This window comes from Mus caroli, chromosome 5, assembly GCF_900094665.2.
Source record: "Mus caroli chromosome 5, CAROLI_EIJ_v1.1, whole genome shotgun sequence".
Lineage (NCBI taxonomy): Eukaryota > Metazoa > Chordata > Mammalia > Rodentia > Muridae > Mus > Mus caroli.
The window spans coordinates 110,137,448-110,157,314 of NC_034574.1; the positions used below are offsets into that span (position 1 = coordinate 110,137,448).

Below are 19,867 nucleotides of genomic sequence, written 5' to 3' on the forward strand. Positions count from 1 at the left end.
GAATAAAAGAGCACTGGCCGCTCTTGCAGAAGACTTGGGTTCAGTTCCCAGCAGCCACATGCTGGCTTACAATCACCAACTCCAGCTCCCGAGATCCATCGCCCTCTTCTGGCCTCTTCGGGCACCAGGCGTGAACATGGTGCGCAGACATACATATGGGCAGAGCACCCCTACACATAAAACAAAATAAAAAATAAAAATCGAATTGCTACTGGGTTGTGAGAGGTCTTTATACTTCTGTGTACAAGTGAGGTGTGTTTTGTGCAGGTTTTCATGTGGTGTTGCTCGTCTGTGCTGTAACCGCAGACGTGTCTAATTTGGATGAAGTCTAATGTAGAGTCTACTTTCTGTGGAACGCAAGTTTGTTTCTGGCCTGAGGGCAGTGCAGCCTTCATTTCTGTTTTGAATGAGAACACTTTTACTCTTTTCTGGGACGGTTGTGTAGTCTGCATGGGTGGGTTTCTCCCTCGTACATGGGCTGGAGTTGCTGGTGAAGCGCAATGTTTATTTATGGGGAAAATCTTATATTTCTTTTCTTTTTTTTTTTTTTTGAAAAGTTAAAAATTCCTTAATTTTTTATTCCTGGTACCATTACCACAATTTACAGGGCAATATACCTGATGTAATAAAAAGAAAAAGACAAAGCTACAACAGATAAAAGACCTCAGGAATGTACATCTAATTGACACTACAATTGCATTAATCAATAGCTGCACTTTTTGCAAACTGTGGCTATGACAGTCCTGAACAAGAAGGGTTTCCTGTTTAAGCTGCAGTGACTTTTCTGACTATGGATCATCGTTCCTTCTGTGGCAGATTTTTACAGTTCCTCTAATGCATTTGGGACAACAGTCTCAAAGTAACCTGCAGCTTTCCTGACAACTCCTCGCTCTCTCCTGATAAGAACTGTAGCCGTTTCTGTTTTATTTTAAAACCTTCTGCTACCATATCCACCACTTCCACCTCCAGATCCATAGCCACCACCATAGGGACTGCCTGAGCTTCTTCCACCAAAACTGCCCCCCTTCATTGGTCCACAATTTGATTGTTGCTGTCCACTATAATTTCCAAAGTCATTGTAGTTCCTACCAACACCATAGTTACTGCCACCAAAATTTCCTCCTTCATTGTAACCATCATAGCCTCCTCCTCCAGCACATCTACCTCCCTGGTTTCCATAGCCTGGTCCACCACCTCCATAACCTCCTCTACTGCTGTAACCAGGACCACCACCATAGTTGCCACCATCACCTCCAAATCCATTATATCCACCATCACCACCTCCATAACTACCTCTGCTGCCACCACCTCCACCACCATAGCCACCTCTTCCACCAAAGTTTACTCCACGACCAAAGTTTCCTCCACGACCCATAAAGTTGCCAGAGCCACCTCCACGACCTCTCTGGGATCCAGCAGACTGCATCTCTTGTTTAGAAAGGGCCTTTTTCACTTCACAATTATGCCCATTAATAGTGTGGTATTTCTGAACAACAATGTTATCAACTGTGTCATGATCATCAAAAGTTACAAAAGCAAATCCTCTCTTTTTCCCACTCTGCCTGTCTTCCATAACCTCTATGGCTTCAATCTTGCCACACTTTTCAAAGTCGTCTCTCAGGTTATATCTTCCGAATCCTCTTTAATACCACCAACAAAAATTTTCTTCACCGTTAAATGGGCGCCAGGCTTTACAGAATCCTCTCTAGAAACAGCTCTCTTTGGGTCCACCACTCGCCCATCAACCTTGTGTGGCCGAGCACACATTGCAGCATCCACCTCTTCAACACAAGAGTAGGTCACAAAACCAAAGCCTCTGGAACGTTTTGTTTGGGGATCTCTCATTACCACACAGTCTGTAAGTGCGCCCCATTTCTCAAAATGTTCTCTTAAGCTAGCATCTGTGGTTTCAAAGCTCAGACCACCAATAAACAGCTTCCTCGGCTGCTCTGCTTCCTTTCGATCATGGCGCTCCATTTTGAGACTGAACTCGCCTCTTCCAGCTCGAGTTCAATATGGGACCGAAAATCTTACATTTCAATATTTGAAATATGCTGTTATATTTATGTGTCCCACGTGTGTCTCTGCACCAGCATGCCACAGTGCACGTGTGGAGGTCAAAGACTGACTGCAGGAGTTGTTTTCTCTTCTCCCACCCTGTGGCTCGGAGGGGTTGACCTCAGATTAGGAGACGGCATCTTTATACACTGAGCCATCGCGCCAGCCCAAATTTCAGTTCTTTTATTTCAGATCTTTTTTTGTGTGACCAGTGATGATTTGTGTCTTCTGAAGTAGCTGACCATTTCTTCCAAGTGCTTTCTTTGTACGACATTGTTTCTAGTTACCCCAGTGCAAACGGTGTCTCCTCTCTCCTTCCTGATTAGTCATTTGTTTCTTCTGCCGCCCCCCCCCCCCCACACACACACACAGGATTTCTCTGTGTAGCCCTGGCTGTCCTAGAACTCACTCTGTAGACCAGGCTGTCCTAGAACTCAGAAATCTGCCTGCCTCTGCCTCCCAAGTGCTGGGATTAAAGGGGTTCACCACCACTGCCCGGCTGTCTTTTTTTTTTTTTAATTAACAAATCAGTTTGACGTGAGATTAATAAATTCAGTTCTTTTTCTAAAAGAACTTCGCTTCGTGTTGGTTTTTTTTTTCTTCATTTTTCTATCATTGTTATTTCAATGATGTTTCTCTTTAACCTTCATTATTTCCTCTGCTCATTTAAAAAAAAAGTGACTTTTTAAAGAAATAAACACGCAGTGCGAGCTGAGGTCACACATTGAACTCTCCTCACTCTCTATGCCTTATATTCCCTGTAAGGTCAGCAGCGTAATATGGTTTGGATACATTGTGCCAGCCTTTGCTTTTCCCTTTACATATATTTGATTGCTTCTCTTTTGAGACAGAGTCTCACTCTGTAGCCCAGGCTGGTGTCAAACTCACAATGACTCCGGCTGCTGCCGCCCTAGGTTCAGAAGCTGAGGCACTGAGGTCACAGACCCCGCCCCAAGCCCCACCCCACCCCGCCCTGCCCATCCGTGCTTGCATTTTCAGTCCACTCAAAGTGGGTTCTTATATCTCCATTTGCTCTTCCACCCAGGGATTATCTTTTTAAGATTTTTTTTTAAATGTGTATAGGTGTTTTGCCTACGTGTGTACCTGGGTGCCGTGCGTGCGCCTGGCACCCACAGAGGTCAGGAGAGGGCATCAGATTCCCCAGAACTGGAGTTACAAATGGGTGTAACTTGTCATGTGTGTGCTGGAAACTGAACACAGGTCCTCTGGTAGAGCAGCCGGCTCTTAACCTCTGAGCCATCTCTCCAGCCCCATAACTGTCTTTTAAAAATTATTTTAACAGACTATATTTATTCTTCAACAGTTTCAAACGTGTAAACAGGGCATCTTAACCTATGCACCCCCATTGAGTTAGTGTTTAACCACATGTTTTAAGGCCCTGTTCAGAGGAACATAAACACTTGGTATCATTATGTCCTCTCATGGGTCCTCGCCATAGCATCATCAATGCCCTTCACTGTCAGTAGTAACCTGTTTTGAAATCTGCTCATGGTAACAGTGGACTTTGTTCACAGAGGGACACATCCTTCTGTGTCCCTCGACTCTCTCAGCTCATCTATGTCTCCCTGTTTGAAGCATGTATATACATGTGTGCATGCGTGTTTAGTGTTTATGTATGATTTGTGCATACACGTGGCCCGTGCTGAAATGATGCTACTGGCATAGCCTTTCAGCCCGGCATGGCCTTTTTATAACAGTTGGCTTCAGGCTCTCTTCCTCCAGACTTGGAGCTGTCACACTCTCCACAGCTCACACTGCATTCATTGTGAGGTCGGCGTAAGTGATCAACTGTCCGTTAAAGACATTTTCACAGTGGGAACCTCGCAGCTCACCACCCAGCTCCCACTTGCATTCCCATCAATCCTTTGCACACGCCCCATGCCTCTCTAGCGTGGCTCCCCTCCCGTCTGAAGGACTCCCCTCAGCACCCCCACAGTGTGAACAGCGAGCCCCCCACCCCCGCATTCCTTCAGCTCCTCCTTCCTCCTGAAGCCTTTATTCTGCCTTCTCTCTTCAAAGGTGTTTTCATTGGCTATAGAATTTTGAGCTTGGCTTTTTTTCTTATGGCACTTCAAGAAAGGTGTTCTATTATCTTCTCCATTATAATATTTATGGCCAGGAGTCTGCTGGGTCTGCTGTCTCCCTTTTCCTGCTTCTTTACAAAGACTGTCTCCATTATCCCTGGACTGTTTGTCTCCATCCTCTGTTGCTGTGATAAAAATGTCCTGACAAAAGGCAACTCCAGGAAGAGACGGTGCATTCTGGCTCACAGTTCAAGGCTGCAAGGTGTAGGGGGACAGGGAAGTCAAGAGCAGGGATGGATGGATGTTCATGCTTAGCTCACTTCTAGCCCAGGATCCCAGCCTAGGGAATGGTTCTGCCCACAATGGGCGGACCTCACACCTCCATTAATCTAGTCAAGATAATCCCTCCAGAAATGCCTCAAGCTCCACCTACACCCGTCTCCCAGGAGATCTAGAACCTATCACATTGACAGTTGAGATTAGCCATCACTCTACTTTTATGACTTTATCAATTTGCATTTAATATTTATTTCTATATGAAAATGGGGGTTGCCCAGCAAGTAGTCCGTATACTGTATGAGTGCCCAGTGCCTAGGGTTCCCATGGAGGCCAAAAGAGGTTGTAGGATTCCCTAGAACTGGAGTTACTCATGGTGGTGAATGCTAGGAATTGAACCCTGGTCCTCTGGAAGTACAACCAGTGCTCTTAACCCAAGTCGTTTCTCCAGAGCCTTACCACACCTTTTGGACACCTTTTTTGTAATATGCTTGCTGTAATTTCTTTCATGTATCTTGTTTCTTACTTTTTATAGACACCTGAAAATCACAGGATTTCTAATTTTCACCAGATTTGCAAATGCTCCCCTCACTATTTCTTCAAGGAAATACTTAATATTTTATTTTATTTTTCTGCTACTTTTTTATTTTATGTGTATGTGTGCTTTGCCTGCATGTATGTGTATGCACTCTGTGCGTGCCTGGTGCCTACAGAGTCCAGAAGATCCCCTGGAACTGGAGTTGGATGTGAACAGGCATGTAGGTGCTGGGGATCGAACCCAGATCCTCTGAAGAGCACCCAACGCTCTTAACCACTGAGCCACCTCTCTGGATCTGTCTTACCATAACCTTTCTCACCTTTACAGATGCCTGCTAGTCATATACAGGCTACTTGGAGGTTTCCCTGGTTCAGTGATTCTCACCTGTGTTTGCTTGCCTGCTTGCTTGCTTCCTTCCTTCCATTCATCTTTTTCCATGTTTTATGTGAGTTTCATATATTCATTCAAACACACTCACTAAGTTTTTTTCCACATCTCATCCCATGCACCATGTGTTTATCCCAGACATTGTATTGTACTTTCCCTACGCAGGCCGAGTTTGCGTCTCTTATGGCTTGTCTATTGCTGCTCTACGTGCCCCTTAATCCCTCTGGCTTTAAACCCGAGGGCTGCAGTCACGTGTTTACTGTCCTTGCACTGTCTCGAGTTCAAGGCCAGCTTGGGCTACAGAGTGAGTCCTTTTGGGTGGCCCTGTCCTAGGCTTCCTCATTGCCAGTACACAGTACAGACTTGAGGGGTGGGGCACTGTGGGTCCCCACCACCTCTGGACTGTTCCCTTCTATTCCAGCTGTGCCCGGTGAACTCTTAGCCACCAGAGTCACCTCAGACTCTTATGGTTCTCACTGGCTATCACAGGGCCCACCAATGTGTGCCCGCACCGCCCTGCGCCTGTCCTGGATGGACCCCAGGACTCCTGGGGCTTCCTCACTCGCTATCACAGGGTCCACCATTGTCTTCCTGTACTTCCCTGTGCCTGTCCTGGGTGGACCCCAGGACTCCTGGGGCTTCCTCACTTGCTATCACGGGGTCCACCAGTGTCTGCCTGCACTGCCCTACGCCTATCCTGGTTGGACCCCAGGACTCCTGGGGCTTCCTCACTCACTATCACGGGGTCCACCAGTGTCTTCCTGTACCTCCCTGCGCCTGTCCTGGGTGGACCCTGGGGCTCCTGGGGACTTGCCTCTGCTTCTTGTGGACCAGGGATCTTTGCCCTTTGCCTGCCGGCCACTGTCTTCAAGTGCCATCCTACGGGCGTTTCATCTGATGCTTTGATTGTTTCAGATGACAGGAAATAAATAAATCAAGTGCCCGTTTCTCCATCTTGGCTGGAACCAGAAATCTCCTCGTTCTATTTTTGAACTTATTAATTATGGGTAGTCAAGCTTATTGATTTAGCGTACGGCGTCTGCTCTGCCATGGTGCTTAGTAATTAAATGTTCGCTCGTCATTTATTCTGGGAGGTTTCTTTTAAATCTCTCTCTCTCTCTCTCTCTCTCTCTCTCTCTCCCCCCCCCGTTTAAACGTAATCATTTTGGTCTATAATATGACAGAATAATCTCTGTTTTCTCAAAAATGATCGTTAATAACTTAGCTTAATTCCTAACTGAAGCCACAGTATTCAGAAATTCAAAATGCACCTCAGCAATTGAATTTCAGGAACTAGATCCTCATTTTTCTAAAAGGGAATCTCCTATACCCGCTGCCATGCCTCCCTGGTTTACTCCGGGACTCCTTCTGTTCTCAGGACAAGGAAGGAGAGCCACTTTCTGGCGCCCTCCCTACCCTCAGCTACCTTACTGCCAGGCGCCTCCATTTGAGACACTTTGCCCGACAGTATTAACTTGTTGGCTTTGTACTTGATGGTCAGTATGTGAAGATCAGCAGGACAGTTGCCCAGGACAACGGGTGCAGTGCAGGCAAGGCAGACCCCTCTTCCTGTACCGAGCCTTTGTGGGCGCCCTGTTCTGCACAGCATAAAGACCAGATGTCTTAGTGTTGTTTTAAAGGCTTTTTGTGGTCTTCCTTGGCCTAAGAGCAGCTTTATTATCTCTGCTCCCAACTCTCCCACACATCCATATTAAATGAAATACATTTATTTTCCCTAAGAAAGCATGGCTTTTGACTTGTAAGTTAAAAACAAAACAACAACAACCAAAAAAAAAAAAAAAAAAAAAACAGGCCAGACCAGTCTTCTATACACTTATGTTGAGAGACATTTCCCTACCGTTTTTAACAACAGTCTGAACTCTTGTCTTTTGGGTGTCTGTTGTTCCATTTGGCTGAAAGTCCTGTATAAAGATAGAGAGGGACACAGGTTCTGACCCTAGCATCAGGCCCAACATAATACTGTGACAGTCCTCAGCATGCAGTACATACTTACTAAATGAAGGAATGAAGCTAGCCAGCGGCTGGATGGCTAGGTTGATCACCTACCTATGCTAATGACTCAAGGAAACTGAATTTGTGAAGCCGTGCACACCAACACCCAACGCCATCATGTCACAAGAGGAAATATATCTACCAACACTGTCACCTTTGCTTCTTCAGCTGGTGACCTTTTAACATTCTAGAATATCATATATTGAAGAAAAATAGATTTATTGACTAATTGCTAAATATGTAGCCTGGTTAGTCAGGAGGTCAAGGAAGAAACACAGTCTATACTTATAATTAGTTCAAACAGAAGTAAGTGCTGTGTGTGCAGCAGAGGCTACTTAGAATAAAAATTTTTAAAAAGAGGAAAAATAACATCCCAATTTTTTTTTTCAAAAATTAAGGGTAAGAATAGAATCAACACAGAATGAATTTGTGTGCCAACTGGTAGGTCAATATACAGACAGGTCAAAGGGCATCCTGGTCACGTGAGCTTCTGGCTGCATGAAAATATCATATTCCAGCCATTCCAGAGCACAGACCTTTCCGTCCCATCTCAGGAAGCACTGGCTCTGCCCTTCAGGACTTACACGGGCATGCAAATCCTCAGTCAGCATTAGAGGTTCCAGCATCCTGATGGGGGAGCTGCCTCCTTGGCTTTTCCCTGGCCCCACCCTCCTGGTAATCGTCCATAGATCATCGCTCATGCTGGCTTTGTTCACTTAACATAATGCTTGCAAGATCCACTCACACTGGAGCATAGATGACTGTTACTTTCTTCCTTTCATTTTTGTCTTTTTGAGACAGTTTCGTGAAGCCCACACTGCCCTCAAACACACTGTATAACCAAGGGTGGCTGAGCTTATAGTCCATCAGCTTCCGCACAGCACGTGCTGGGACTACAGGCGCACCCCACCACACCCAGCCCTTCATTCCCCTCTATAGCTGTTGTATTCCATTGTGCAGGTAGACCACATTTTCTTCACTCACAGTTAACCAAGTGTGCGGTTTATACCTGCAGTCTGGCAATCAGGGATAATGTCACTCGGAAACCTGTGTGAGTTTGTGATGTGAATGTCTTTTCCTTTCTTTTGGGTATGTACCTGACAGTATTATTCTTTTTTTTTTTTTTCTGTGTGTGTGTGTGTGCCCGCGTGCACGCACATGCACACTTGAAAAAGCCAGGTAGGATCCCCCAGAGCTGGAGTGGTTGTGAGCCCTGTGACAGGGTGCTAGGAAGAGAACTCTGGTCCTTTGGAAGAGTGACATGTGTTAACCACTGACCCATCCCTCTAGTCTCATGGTGTGAATTCCTGAGACAATGCTAACTCCAGGCTCTGGGTTTTAGTGGGTGTTTTTTGCTGATGGTGATGGGTCTGTCTGTCTGTCTGTCTGTCAATGAACTCTCATTCCCAAGCTGTCTGCACCACTCTGCATTCCTATCTGCAGGCTCAGAGAGTCTCTCCCTCCTTCCCCCATCTCCCAGTGCCTGTGTGTTTTCATACCTGTCCTAGCGAACTTGAAATGGGGTTTTGATTTTTGTTTCTGATGAAGATGTCAAGCTTCAAAACATATTTTCATAGTCATTTGTATGTCTTCATTTTCCTAAAGGAAGATTTATTTAAGTCCTGTGCCAATTTTAAATTTTGGGTTTCTTGTCCTTTCACTGTGTTGAGTTGTAAGATGAAGGTTTTCTTTAGTTTATTACATTTTATCTGTTTGGGGCAGGTGGGTTTATGTGTGCCACAGTATACATGTGGGGGTCAGTGGGCTTAGGGGTTGGCTATCTCCTGCCGTTGTGAGTTCTGTGGATGGAAACACAGGTCACCAGCCTTGGTAGCAAGCTGCCAAGCCATCCTGTTGACCCAGATAAATGCTTTTAAATATCGGTTTGTGTTTGTGTTTTAAATATCATCATCAAAACACTGTGCTAGAAAGAACTGAATGGCAAATCTCTTTTTTTTTTTCTACAGGAACTGAAGGTTTATAAGAAAAGTTGTAGTCAATGAGAGAGACAAACGGACTGAGCCATCCACAAGCATCGTGCTCGCCACACCGGCCACCATGCGTAAAGGGAAGGACCCAGAGAGCGCCGGTCTGTTCTTCAAGGATGACCCCGAAGAGCTTTTCATCGATTTGCATGAAATTGGACATGGGAGCTTCGGAGCCGTGTACTTTGTAAGTAGTCGCCCACCTAGAGGAGGTTTGGAAAGGGTGAGTTCTGCTGTCTGCCGTAGAACATGCTTACATTCCATATAGAGATGAGGTCATTGCCGAAATCGGTTCTGGAATGCTAGGCTCTGTTCCCAGGGTGGTAAGAGAGAGTGATAAATTTGAAGTAGAGTCCCATGTGTTTCCTGGAGACATCAGCTCCTTCAGCCTCTGCTCTCCATTCCTCCAACCCAAATCCTCCAAACCCTTGTAGTGCTTGTTGGTTCTATGGGTTTCAGCTCAAGTGTTACTTTCGTAAAACAATGTTGACCATTCAACTCTTTACCTCTTAACACCCTGTGTTTATGTGTAGTCCCACTCTAGCACAGTGGCAATGACACAGTTATGTGCAAGAGTGGCTAGTTATCATGTCCCTTCCCCTAAGTAGTGTGCTCCATGATAAGCAGGGGTATGTCCATCTCATCTATCACTGTGTTTCTAGGAACTAATACACTGACTGCCAATGATAGGAATGAAATAAATGTAGGAGATTGGATGGGTGGATAGGTGGATGAGTAGGTGGGTGTGTGTGTGGGTGGGTGGATGGATGAGTGGGTGGGTGAATGGGTAAGTGGGAGAGTGGATGGATGTGTGGGTAGATGGATGGATAGATAGATGGATGGATGGACGGATGTGTGGGTGGGTGGATGGATGGACAGATGTATAGGTGGGTAGATTGATGGATAGATGGATGGGTGAATGGGTTAGTGGGTGGGTGGATGGATGGATAGATGGATGGATGGATGGATGAGTGGATGGGTGGGTGGTGGATGGATGGATGGATGGATGGATGGATAGATGGATGGGTGTGTGAATAGATGAACACATAAGTAGTTATGTAAAGAGATATACAAAGACATTTGTTGACATTCACAGGAAGTCACTACTTTCTGATAAATGGTACAAGGCTATTCCTAACTCCAAATCCCAGAAATGGCTAAAATGGGGCATAGCCCATTCACCTGGTCTTGTGAAACGTTCTTCCACCTAGAATGGCAGGAGTCTGCGTCATCAGAGGAACTCATGTGACTTGAAGGGCAAGTTAGGAGTAGAGTGTGAAATGCCAGCCCCTTCTTCTGTAGTCCTGTTTGCAGTCACTCTTACGTGGCCCTCAGCCTCCGCTGCCCGGGTACTGCTCTTCCTCATTTTCCTTCCCAGTGGTTGTGCAGCTCTCAGGGCTGACTCCTGGCAGCATGACTCACATTCACCATGTTGAAGAAGGCTCATGAAGATGCTAGCGCAATACCCTGTGTACAGTGGGTACTAAATATGTCACTTGTTGCTAATACTCAACTAGAGACATCATAGGGGGCCCAGAATGCTTTGATGCGCACAGGTGACCATTACTCTGTATTATCCCTGAATAGAAGTATAATCACTAAAAACAGGAGGAAAGGGAGCCAATGCTTTAATATGAAACTTTTAAAAAGGAAAAGAGCCAAGACTCATGGCCCGTTCCCTTAATCCCAGCACTCCGGAGGCAGGCAGTTTTCTGTGAGGTTGAGGCCAAAACCCTGTCTCAATAAAACAAAGCAAAACAAACAAAAAAACTTCACCCCTTTGTCTACTGTGGTCACATAGGCTGGGCCTAAAGGAAGGATTTCCTATTGGTCATCATGCCTGTTGACATTAACTCATCATGTGTGTCACACCGGCCTTCTAGTCAATGGTCCTTCCTCTTGGTACTCACACTAGGGCCACGGTATCCAAGACCTTACTGTTCCCTTGGTCTCTGTCTACTATACTTGCATCAATAAGCTAGAAAAAAATATAAATAGACACACATATCTTTAGTGCGTGTGTGCAGCCTCTCTTTTGTCCTTCGTCTCAGCTAGAATCTTGCTGTAGCCACCAATGAGGTGCATCTAAGCTCTATTCTGTCCTCTCTTAGTCCCTCTGTCACTGTCACAGGACTGTATGCAAGCCTTTGTACTGGAATGTTCCCTACCGCCCTCCTCTGCTGACCCCTGTTCATCTTTGGGCACTAAGTTTAAACCTTATCCCTTCCAGAAAGGCTTCCCCTCCTAAGTCATGTCCTCCACTGTGGTCCTGGTAGACAGTGGCACCCACCACCCCTGCTGTAGAGCGCCTGGCACAGTGCAGTTTCACACTTGTCTGTGTCTCTGTTTTTTTGGCTTTGGGTGTTTTGGTTGGTTGGTTGGTTGGTTGGTTTTTTTGTGGGTTTTTTTTTTCAGCACTGAATATGGAACAGGGCATGTGCACTTTAGGCAAGTGGCTGGCTATATACCCATCCCTGCTTTGACCTGTCTCTTTATCCTATTTGAGGAGAGATGCAGACCAGACATATTTACTCAAAATTCTGTCCCTACCATTTAGCACAGTATTTAACAAAATGTGAAGCCTTTGTCCTGGACCTTGTAAGATGGCTCAGTGGACAAAGGTGACTGCCACCAAACCTGACAACCTGAGTTCAGGTCCCAGGCACTCCATGTGCACAAACCCGACAACCTAAGTTCAGACTGCCAGAGCCCACACAGTAAAGTATTTGCTAGTTAGATGAATGAATGATGGAAGCACGGTTCTTGGCATGGCTGATGAGTATTTTTCATAGATCAGAGTTTTATCATTTATTATTTACTCACAAATTATAACTCTAGCCGGTCTTACAGACCAGAGTCCATTCGACAGCCGTACCACCCTGGGCAGCCTCCTCATCTCCTCTGTTCTGAGAAGCTAAGCAGAGTCAGGCCTGAGTGGTACAGAGATGGAAGGCCATGGCCTTGCAACCCAGGCTTCTCTAGTGCAGCTCCTGTGACTCTGTGGTCAGTAGCTTTACATGGGGAGATGCCAGGAAATAAGTGGAATGTGGAGTGTGTGTCCCTTCAGAACTGAAGAAGTGTGTGTTTGCCTTCGCACAGGGCGGTGGCAGCACCCGTGAACGGGATGCTGGGAAGTTATCTGTTAAGAGGGGAAGCAGGCGGAGCTGGGTTGTCTCGGGCCACCACGGAGTCTGCAGTTTTCTCATGCTCTCTCACAGGCCACCTTGGTCAGCATCATGGCAGAACCATCAACAGAATAAAAACTTGCCTTTGGTTTCATACTTTACTTGGGGGCTGGGGAAGTGGCTCAGGGGTTAAAAGCACTTGCTGCTCTTGCAGAGGAAGGACCTGGGTTCGCTTGCCAGCACACACCTCGGGTGGCTCAAAACCACCTGTAAGTCCAGCTCCAAAGTATCCAATGACTTCTGGCCTCCACAGGCCCTGCATTCGTGCACACACTCGCACAGACACACTTACATACCTCATTTAGTTAAAAATAAAATCTTAAAAATAAATTTAAAGGTAAGTAAATAAAAGTGTCTTTGTAAGCCAGCAGAAATTGAAAATTGGCTTAGATACAGTAACGGGTAGACATTAAGTTCTCAGAAGGTACGTCTGCTGTCTGTGATCCTGTCCAGAGCTCCCAGGAGCATTTGTTCTATTGGAAATATAGAGCCTAATTCAAAATTGCCAGGATAACCGTAATCATTCGGAATACAGCACAGGGCGTTGTAAGAAGAGACTGTGCAGAGCGTCCTTCTGCCCAGTGCTCATCACTTATCATGGTGATGATCGATGCTAAAGTGGGATGTGACCACACAAACTTCACATACCTGTGACCCTGGCCAGCGCTGTCAGGTGCAGAGGCAAGAGGATGACTGAGGCTCACTGGCCACCAGCCTACCTCCAGGTTCGGCAAGTGACCCTGTCTCAAGGGGATAAGGTAGAGAGAGCTGGAGCAGGAGACTCAGTGTCCTCCTTTTACCTCTGCACACACAAGCACATACACAGGCGCACACCTACACATACATAGCACCTGCATGTGCCTATAGGAAAACCAGCGTGGAAAAGCCAGCAGAGAGGTTGTAAGTGCACAGAGTGATAACTCTGTAGACGTAAGGGAGCCGCACCAAACAGCCCCGACTATACATGTCCTTCATGCGAGATTACATAATGGCACTGTCTAATTCCATTTGATTCTCACATATTCATACAGCAAGGAACACAGAGAGGCCACTCCCATGAAGGCAGGGTAGAGTGGCTCTCTAGCCTGCCAGTGGGGGTGTCTTTAAACTTCCAACTGCCAGGACAGACACCGCAAGGCTCAGAGCATAAGTTAACTGGATATCATCACTCCTTCTTCCTCCTCTCTTTATTACAGGCGACAAATGCGCACACCAACGAGGTGGTCGCGGTTAAGAAGATGTCCTACAGTGGGAAGCAGACCCATGAGGTGAGTTAGCACCAGGCCTAAGCACAAGCATCAAGTTAGGATGAGGCTAGGCTAGCCAGTCAAGTTAGGATGAGGCTAGCCGGTCAAGTTAGGATGCAGCGTCCTCAGTCCTGGTGTCCAGTGCAGAGGAGGGCAGCTAGGTCCTAGGGTTGCCGTGTGTGTTTCAGAAGTCACTGGAAAAGAAGAGCCCACTGTTCTCACCCCAGTGACATGGTCAACGTCCGAGATAACAAGCAAGCTAGATACCTTCTTAGATAGTTACGGTGTGAAGACACACAGAACAAAGCTTTCCAAAAATGTAATCCATAAAAGTTAGCTAAGCATTTAGCGCAGCTTTTTTTTTTCTTTTGAACTCAAGGACAATTTTATAAGAGTTTAAGAGAAAACCATCCTAACACAGGCGAGTTATGAACCTCAAGGGCTGCCTGGTAAGAGGGGATCCCAGAGAGGAGAAGGGAAAAAAATGTCATCTGAGTTAGTGTGGAGGTCACGCAGACAGAGAGAAAGTAAAGAGGCCCAACGTGTCAAGGAAAGCAAACCTAGGAAAGAAACAGGCCGGGTGGCAGTGGTGACAGAGCACTCTTTTAATCCCTGCACTTGGGGGGCAGAGGCAGGCGGGTCTCTGGGTCTCTGAGTTCAAGGACAGAAATCCTGTCTCAAACCAACAACGACAGGCAGGGTGGGGAGCTGATTAACGGGAGCCCAGAAAACTGTTGGCCACATTTTGTCGCTTGTGGGACCTCTAGGAAAGCTTTCTGACATTGCCTCCAAGCAAATGACTTTGCAGTGTAGAACGTGGACGTGAGTCGGGGGTCTATTTTGATGCATTTGATTAGAGATTTGGACTTGAAGCTATAGGACAGGGTAGTCAGCTGGTCCATTTATTAAACCTCTGCCTCGTGTCCATCTGACACGGGAAAAGAGATGTATGCATCTATCTATCTAATCTGTGAATCTATGTGCATGTGTGCACACACTTGATAAATACTGTTTGCAGTTTGAAAATTAAACGTGTTTCTCTTGTCTCCATAGAAATGGCAGGATATCCTTAAGGAGGTTAAGTTTCTGCAGCAGCTGAAACATCCCAACACCATCGAGTACAAAGGCTGTTATTTAAAGGAGCACACTGCATGGGTGAGTCATACTCTAGTCTCTTCTCTCTAGTAACCTTTTATAATTACTTATTTGAACCGTAAAGCTACTGACCCCTGTCTGTCCCATTGGACCTTTGTAATCGATGATGTAACAGTTGTCTCTGCTGGTCGGTTTGTCCTCTGGTATGGATTCCATAGGATCAGTGCCGGTCTACCTGTCCGGAGAGAGCCTTGAGCAAAGAGATGGTACAGAGTCAGGCTCGATGTGGAAAACCAAACATTAAACCCTTCAGTCTCCCAGAACTTTTAAGCATGATTATTATATTTATTTTGTGTGCCCACGTTTGCCTTGGCACACACGTGGAAGCCAGAGGACTTGTGGAAGTTCTTTCCTTCCTTCCACAAAATGTGTCCCAGGAATTGGATTCGAGTCCCCGACAGCCTGAGCCACCGAGCCCCTGAGCCAGCTCTCCTCTCAGAACGTTTTTTTTCTTTTTTAAGACTTATTTTATTTTGTACATATGAGTGTTTTGCCTGCCTGTATACCAGACAGGTTTACAGTGCCCACAGAGGTCAGAAGAAGCCTTCAGTGCCCCTGGAACTGGAGGTAGAGATGGTCATGAACTGGCACGCCGTGCTGGGAGCAGAACAGTGCCCTTAACTGCTGAGTTGTCTCCTCAGCCCTCTTCTAGAACATTCATCGTTGCCACTTCCAGCCCTGCCCTGCCCCCACCATTCCATTTGACTATACAGTTTTTACAAAATGATACGACCACCATGAACCTAGAGTGGGGAGCTCTTCCACACATTTTAGGTTTTTTTTTTAGGTGACTGTCACTGTTTGACATTAGCATGTCACATACCATTTAGAACATGAAGGTGTTAATCACATTGGGCATTTTAGCTTAAAGTCCCATATACCTGTCTGTGATGGGTTGCTCGGGACACCAAGGCCTTTCAGGATCCCATCGCCAACAGAAAATGGACATTCTCTGTAAGCACTTCTGCTCAAGAAGTCCATTTCGGGGGTTGTGTGTGTGTGCCACAAATTGAAGGTCAGGTGTCTCCCCCAGTGGATCTCTACCTGATGTGTTGAGACAGTGTATCTCATTGAACCTGGAACTTGCCTATCTGATTGGACTGGCTACCCAGTGAGCCCCAAGGAGATCCCCATGTGTACGTCCCCTGCACTGAGATTACAGGCACACACCCGTGTACCCCACTTTTGCTTAGAGCCTAAGCTCTGATGCACATGCTTGCAGGGCAGGAGCTTTACCCACTAAGCCATCTCTCCTGCCTCCAAGCAGCTTTTCAGCTGCCTAGAGCCTCTGCTTCCCACCTGAGCGGATGTCAATCAAAGGAGCATCTTTCCTGGAAATCGGTTCCTCTGGTCAACCCCAGCAGCCTTGGAGGAGTCTGGGAAGACCTGGGTTGGACAGGATAAACGCTGCATGTTCCAAGTAACCAGGGTCTTGCCAGAGCTTCGGGAACTCCTCCTCTAGGCCCTGCTGCTCTTCAGTTACGCGGTCTAGCCAGCTTGCTTACCTGGTTTCTATCCACAACTAGTGTGACTGCTAGTTAGAAAGCTCTCCTACTCACTGAGCTGCAAGAGCCAGGGAGACAAACAGCACCAAGAGTAACCTGACCATGTAGAAGTAAAGGGAGCTGAGACCTACTCAGTGCACTGCTGGGCTGCAAAGGGCTCTGTGTGAAGGACTAAGGAAGGCACTCTCGTGCTTTTGAAAGAATAGGAACACAGTGCAACTTGCCCCTGTCCAGTGTGAAAGTTGTATTAGAACACAGTAGCTCCCCACACAACTCTGACTTCACTGTGGTGTGCAACCACTACATTCATCGGGAAGCACATCCCCAGTTTAGCCTTTGATCCTTTTCTGGGCTGGCGTGAGTACTGCAGTCCTCCCTATAATACCAGGCTGTGCTTATTTCAAGCGTTGTGACAGTCCACCCTGCTAACTGGGGATTTTCCTTTTTGGAGGTGGGGAGAGATTTTGAGACAGGGTTTCTCTTTGTAGCACTGCCTGTCCTAGAACTCACTCTGTAAACCAGGCTGGCCTGGAACGCACAGATACCCCCACCTCTGTTTCCCAAGTACCTGGGTTAAAGGTGTATGCCACCACAATCTGGCAACTGGGAGTTTTCTGTTTATATTTGGTGTTGAGGATTGAACCCCAAACAAATCAGGTGCAAAATCTTGAGTTCAACACCAATCTTTCTGGTTTGTGTATTCTTTGACAATTTCTAGGTTACAAACAATGAGTAATAAAAGTCTATATACTTAACACCTATTATGAAACAAGGCAATATGGGAAGGAGGTATCCGGTCGGATCTGGTAGTCTCAGCCTGACTGCCTACAGGGACCATGTCTACATCAACCCTCATGGGCTTAGGCCGAGGCCAAGGCAAAGGTGACAAGAACTGAAGTGTGGAAGATTATGAAAATCAGTTTGTTATCAGGTGGCCAGACAAGGCAGGTTTAGGGCAGGCCAAGTATCTTCCCTCCTGATGTCCTTAGTGCCTCGGTTGGTTGGTTGTGTGTTTGGTTGATTGGTTAGTCAGTTGGTCAATTGGGTACTTGGGTAGGCATATGGTTGGTTGGTTGGTTGGTTGGTTGGTTGGTTGGTTGGTTGGAGTAGGTTGGATTGTGATTGGTTGCTTGGTTTATTGATTGGCTGTTTGGTTGGTTTTGTAGCTATTTAGTTGGTTTGGTGTGGTTAACTGGAGGAACTTCTCATTCAGTTTTATTATTCCGATCTTTCAATCTGTTCCAGTTGGTGATGGAGTACTGCCTAGGTTCAGCCTCTGACTTGTTAGAAGGTAAGCATGACATCATAGCCTCTTCTGTTTTCCTTCTGTCATGTTCTCCATGGGGCTGGAGAGACAGCTCAGCGGCAAGAATACTCTTCTCTCTCAAGGACCCAGTTGGGCTCCCAGGCAGATGTCTGTAACTCCAGCTCTGGGGACCTGGCATCCTCTTCTGGTCTCCCCAGGCACCTGCACCCAATGTGCACACACATACACATGCACACGCAGGCCACATGTACAGGCACGGACACTAAAATAAAATCTTAAAAACAAAAAAGAATGTTATCTATTCCCAGACAAATAGACATAGTGCAGTTTGAGCCTCTGGCTGAAAGGCAGTTTAAGGTTCACTAGGTATACTGTATAGACATAATCTCTGCAGTATAGCTGGGTGGTCTCAGCAGTTTCCTATTGTTGAGTGCATGGCTGTCCAGGGCGGGCATTGCTGAAATGGCTGCTTAATATGGTATGGTAGCCCTAGCCAAAAACCATCAAAGCCATGTATACATGTCACTGCCTGTGCCTTTCCAGTATCACAGTGGGCACGTATGTGAGAGGGGAAGTGCTGTCAACTCACTAGTATCTACCCATGTGCAGAGTCAACAACGGACCTGAGCTCTCCCACCACTGCTGCTGCATGTGCCCAGCAGCCAGATGTGTTTAAAAATTCTATTTAAAAACCGTCTGAAACCAACCAGGACCTCTCAATAGAAGTTGCCTCATACCCTCTTAGGTCAAGGGTAACTGTGGTGAGTTTGTGGCAGAGGCGAGCAACATGGCCTAGAACGCAGTCAGGAGGGACCGATAAACCCAGGCCAGCTGGGTCAGAATCAACATCGCTTTGACTCGCCACTGATCAGTAAATTACTGCTGCAGGCCAATGGAGTGTATTGTGTTGGCTTCATCTTTGTGCCCTCGGTCTCTTCATCCACTGCTAATGCTGGGCACGGTACAGCTTCTGTGAGTTTGGGTGAATGCGCTCTCCAGCTGTCCTTCCATAAAGTCTCTGTCACTCTGTGCTGTGGAAGGCTGGCCATCCATCCTGACCCTCTCTCCTCCTCTCTCAGTTCATAAGAAACCACTTCAGGAAGTGGAGATTGCTGCTATCACCCATGGTGCCTTGCAGGGGCTGGCCTACCTCCACTTTCACTCCCTGATTCACAGGTAAGTCCAAACCCCAGCTCCCTTTCTAGCTCCATATCCCGGGACTACGGAATCAGCATGGGGTCCAGTGTTGGGGGGTGGGGGCACTAAGGGATCACAGGAGGCTAACAGATACCTCCCGGCCTCTCCCATAGCCCTGCAAAGACAGCACCCTGTCATGTTTCGGGGGGCTGTTTATTTGTTGTTTTTAGGTGATGGTGGCATGTTTAGTTTTAGATTCTTTTTTTTTTTTTCTTCCTCTTTTGGGACAGGATCTTACAATGTAGCTCAGGCTGGCCCTGAACTCATAATGTAGCCCGGGTAGATCTTGAGCTCCATTGGTTCCGCCTCAGCCTCCAAAGGGCCGGCATTTGTGGCATGTACCACCATGCTTTGCTTGCTGTGTGGGTAGCTGGCCTCCTGACAGTGCACGGAAGTCGGGAGAACAGAAGCCGTTGACTCGCGTGCTCAGGAGAGCATCACGCTGAGCTACCCCTTTCCTGTTGTAAGGAACAGGTGCCTCACATCCCAGAGGCTTCCCATGCCTGAAGTCTGTGTCAGTCCACACATGAAAGGTCCTCAGCACTCAATGGTGGCTCACACTCAAAACTGCCTGTAACTCCCATTCCAGGAGGTCTGATGCCCTCTTCTGACCTCTGTGGGGATACATTTCATAGCACACACAGGCTACCATGTAGCCCCGGGCACCATAAAAAAATAAGTTAAATAGACAAAGAACTAGTCACAATTGGTAAATATTGGTTAAGTCCATTTACCGTTTTATCAATGGATTTATTAAATTTTTGAGGTGTGTTTCCTGGATTCACTGTCATTGCTGGATGCTGACTCGCTTGGACCTCTGCTGGGTCTCATCCAAAGCTACAGAGTTTACTCTTGTGTTTGTTTCTTACTTTAATCAGCACACTGTTTATGAAAGACATGGAAAAGACAAAAAGGTTTTTTAAAGCCGGGCGTGGTGGCGCACGCCTTTAATCCCAGCACTCGGGAGGCAGAGGCAGGCGGATTTCTGAGTTCGAGGCCAGCCTGGTCT

The 19,867-nt window shown here is 46.7% G+C and overlaps 1 protein-coding gene and 1 pseudogene across 6 annotated transcripts in view; one reads left to right on the forward strand and one right to left on the reverse strand.

Annotated features, from left to right (window-relative positions):
- Taok3 (TAO kinase 3) overlaps positions 1 to 19,867 on the forward strand; it is a 153,786-nt gene that overhangs the window by 66,828 nt on the left and 67,091 nt on the right. For all 6 annotated transcript variants that reach the window (XM_029477637.1, XM_029477639.1, XM_021163499.1 and 3 more), the window contains 5 exons: positions 9,285 to 9,489; positions 13,684 to 13,755; positions 14,788 to 14,889; positions 17,640 to 17,685; positions 18,741 to 18,837. In XM_029477637.1, coding sequence (XP_029333497.1) covers positions 9,376 to 9,489; positions 13,684 to 13,755; positions 14,788 to 14,889; positions 17,640 to 17,685; positions 18,741 to 18,837 — 431 coding nt within the window. In that variant the 5' untranslated portion in view covers positions 9,285 to 9,375. The remainder of the gene's footprint in view (positions 1 to 9,284; positions 9,490 to 13,683; positions 13,756 to 14,787; positions 14,890 to 17,639; positions 17,686 to 18,740; positions 18,838 to 19,867) is intronic.
- Positions 907 to 1,977, reverse strand: LOC110295048 (annotated as a pseudogene).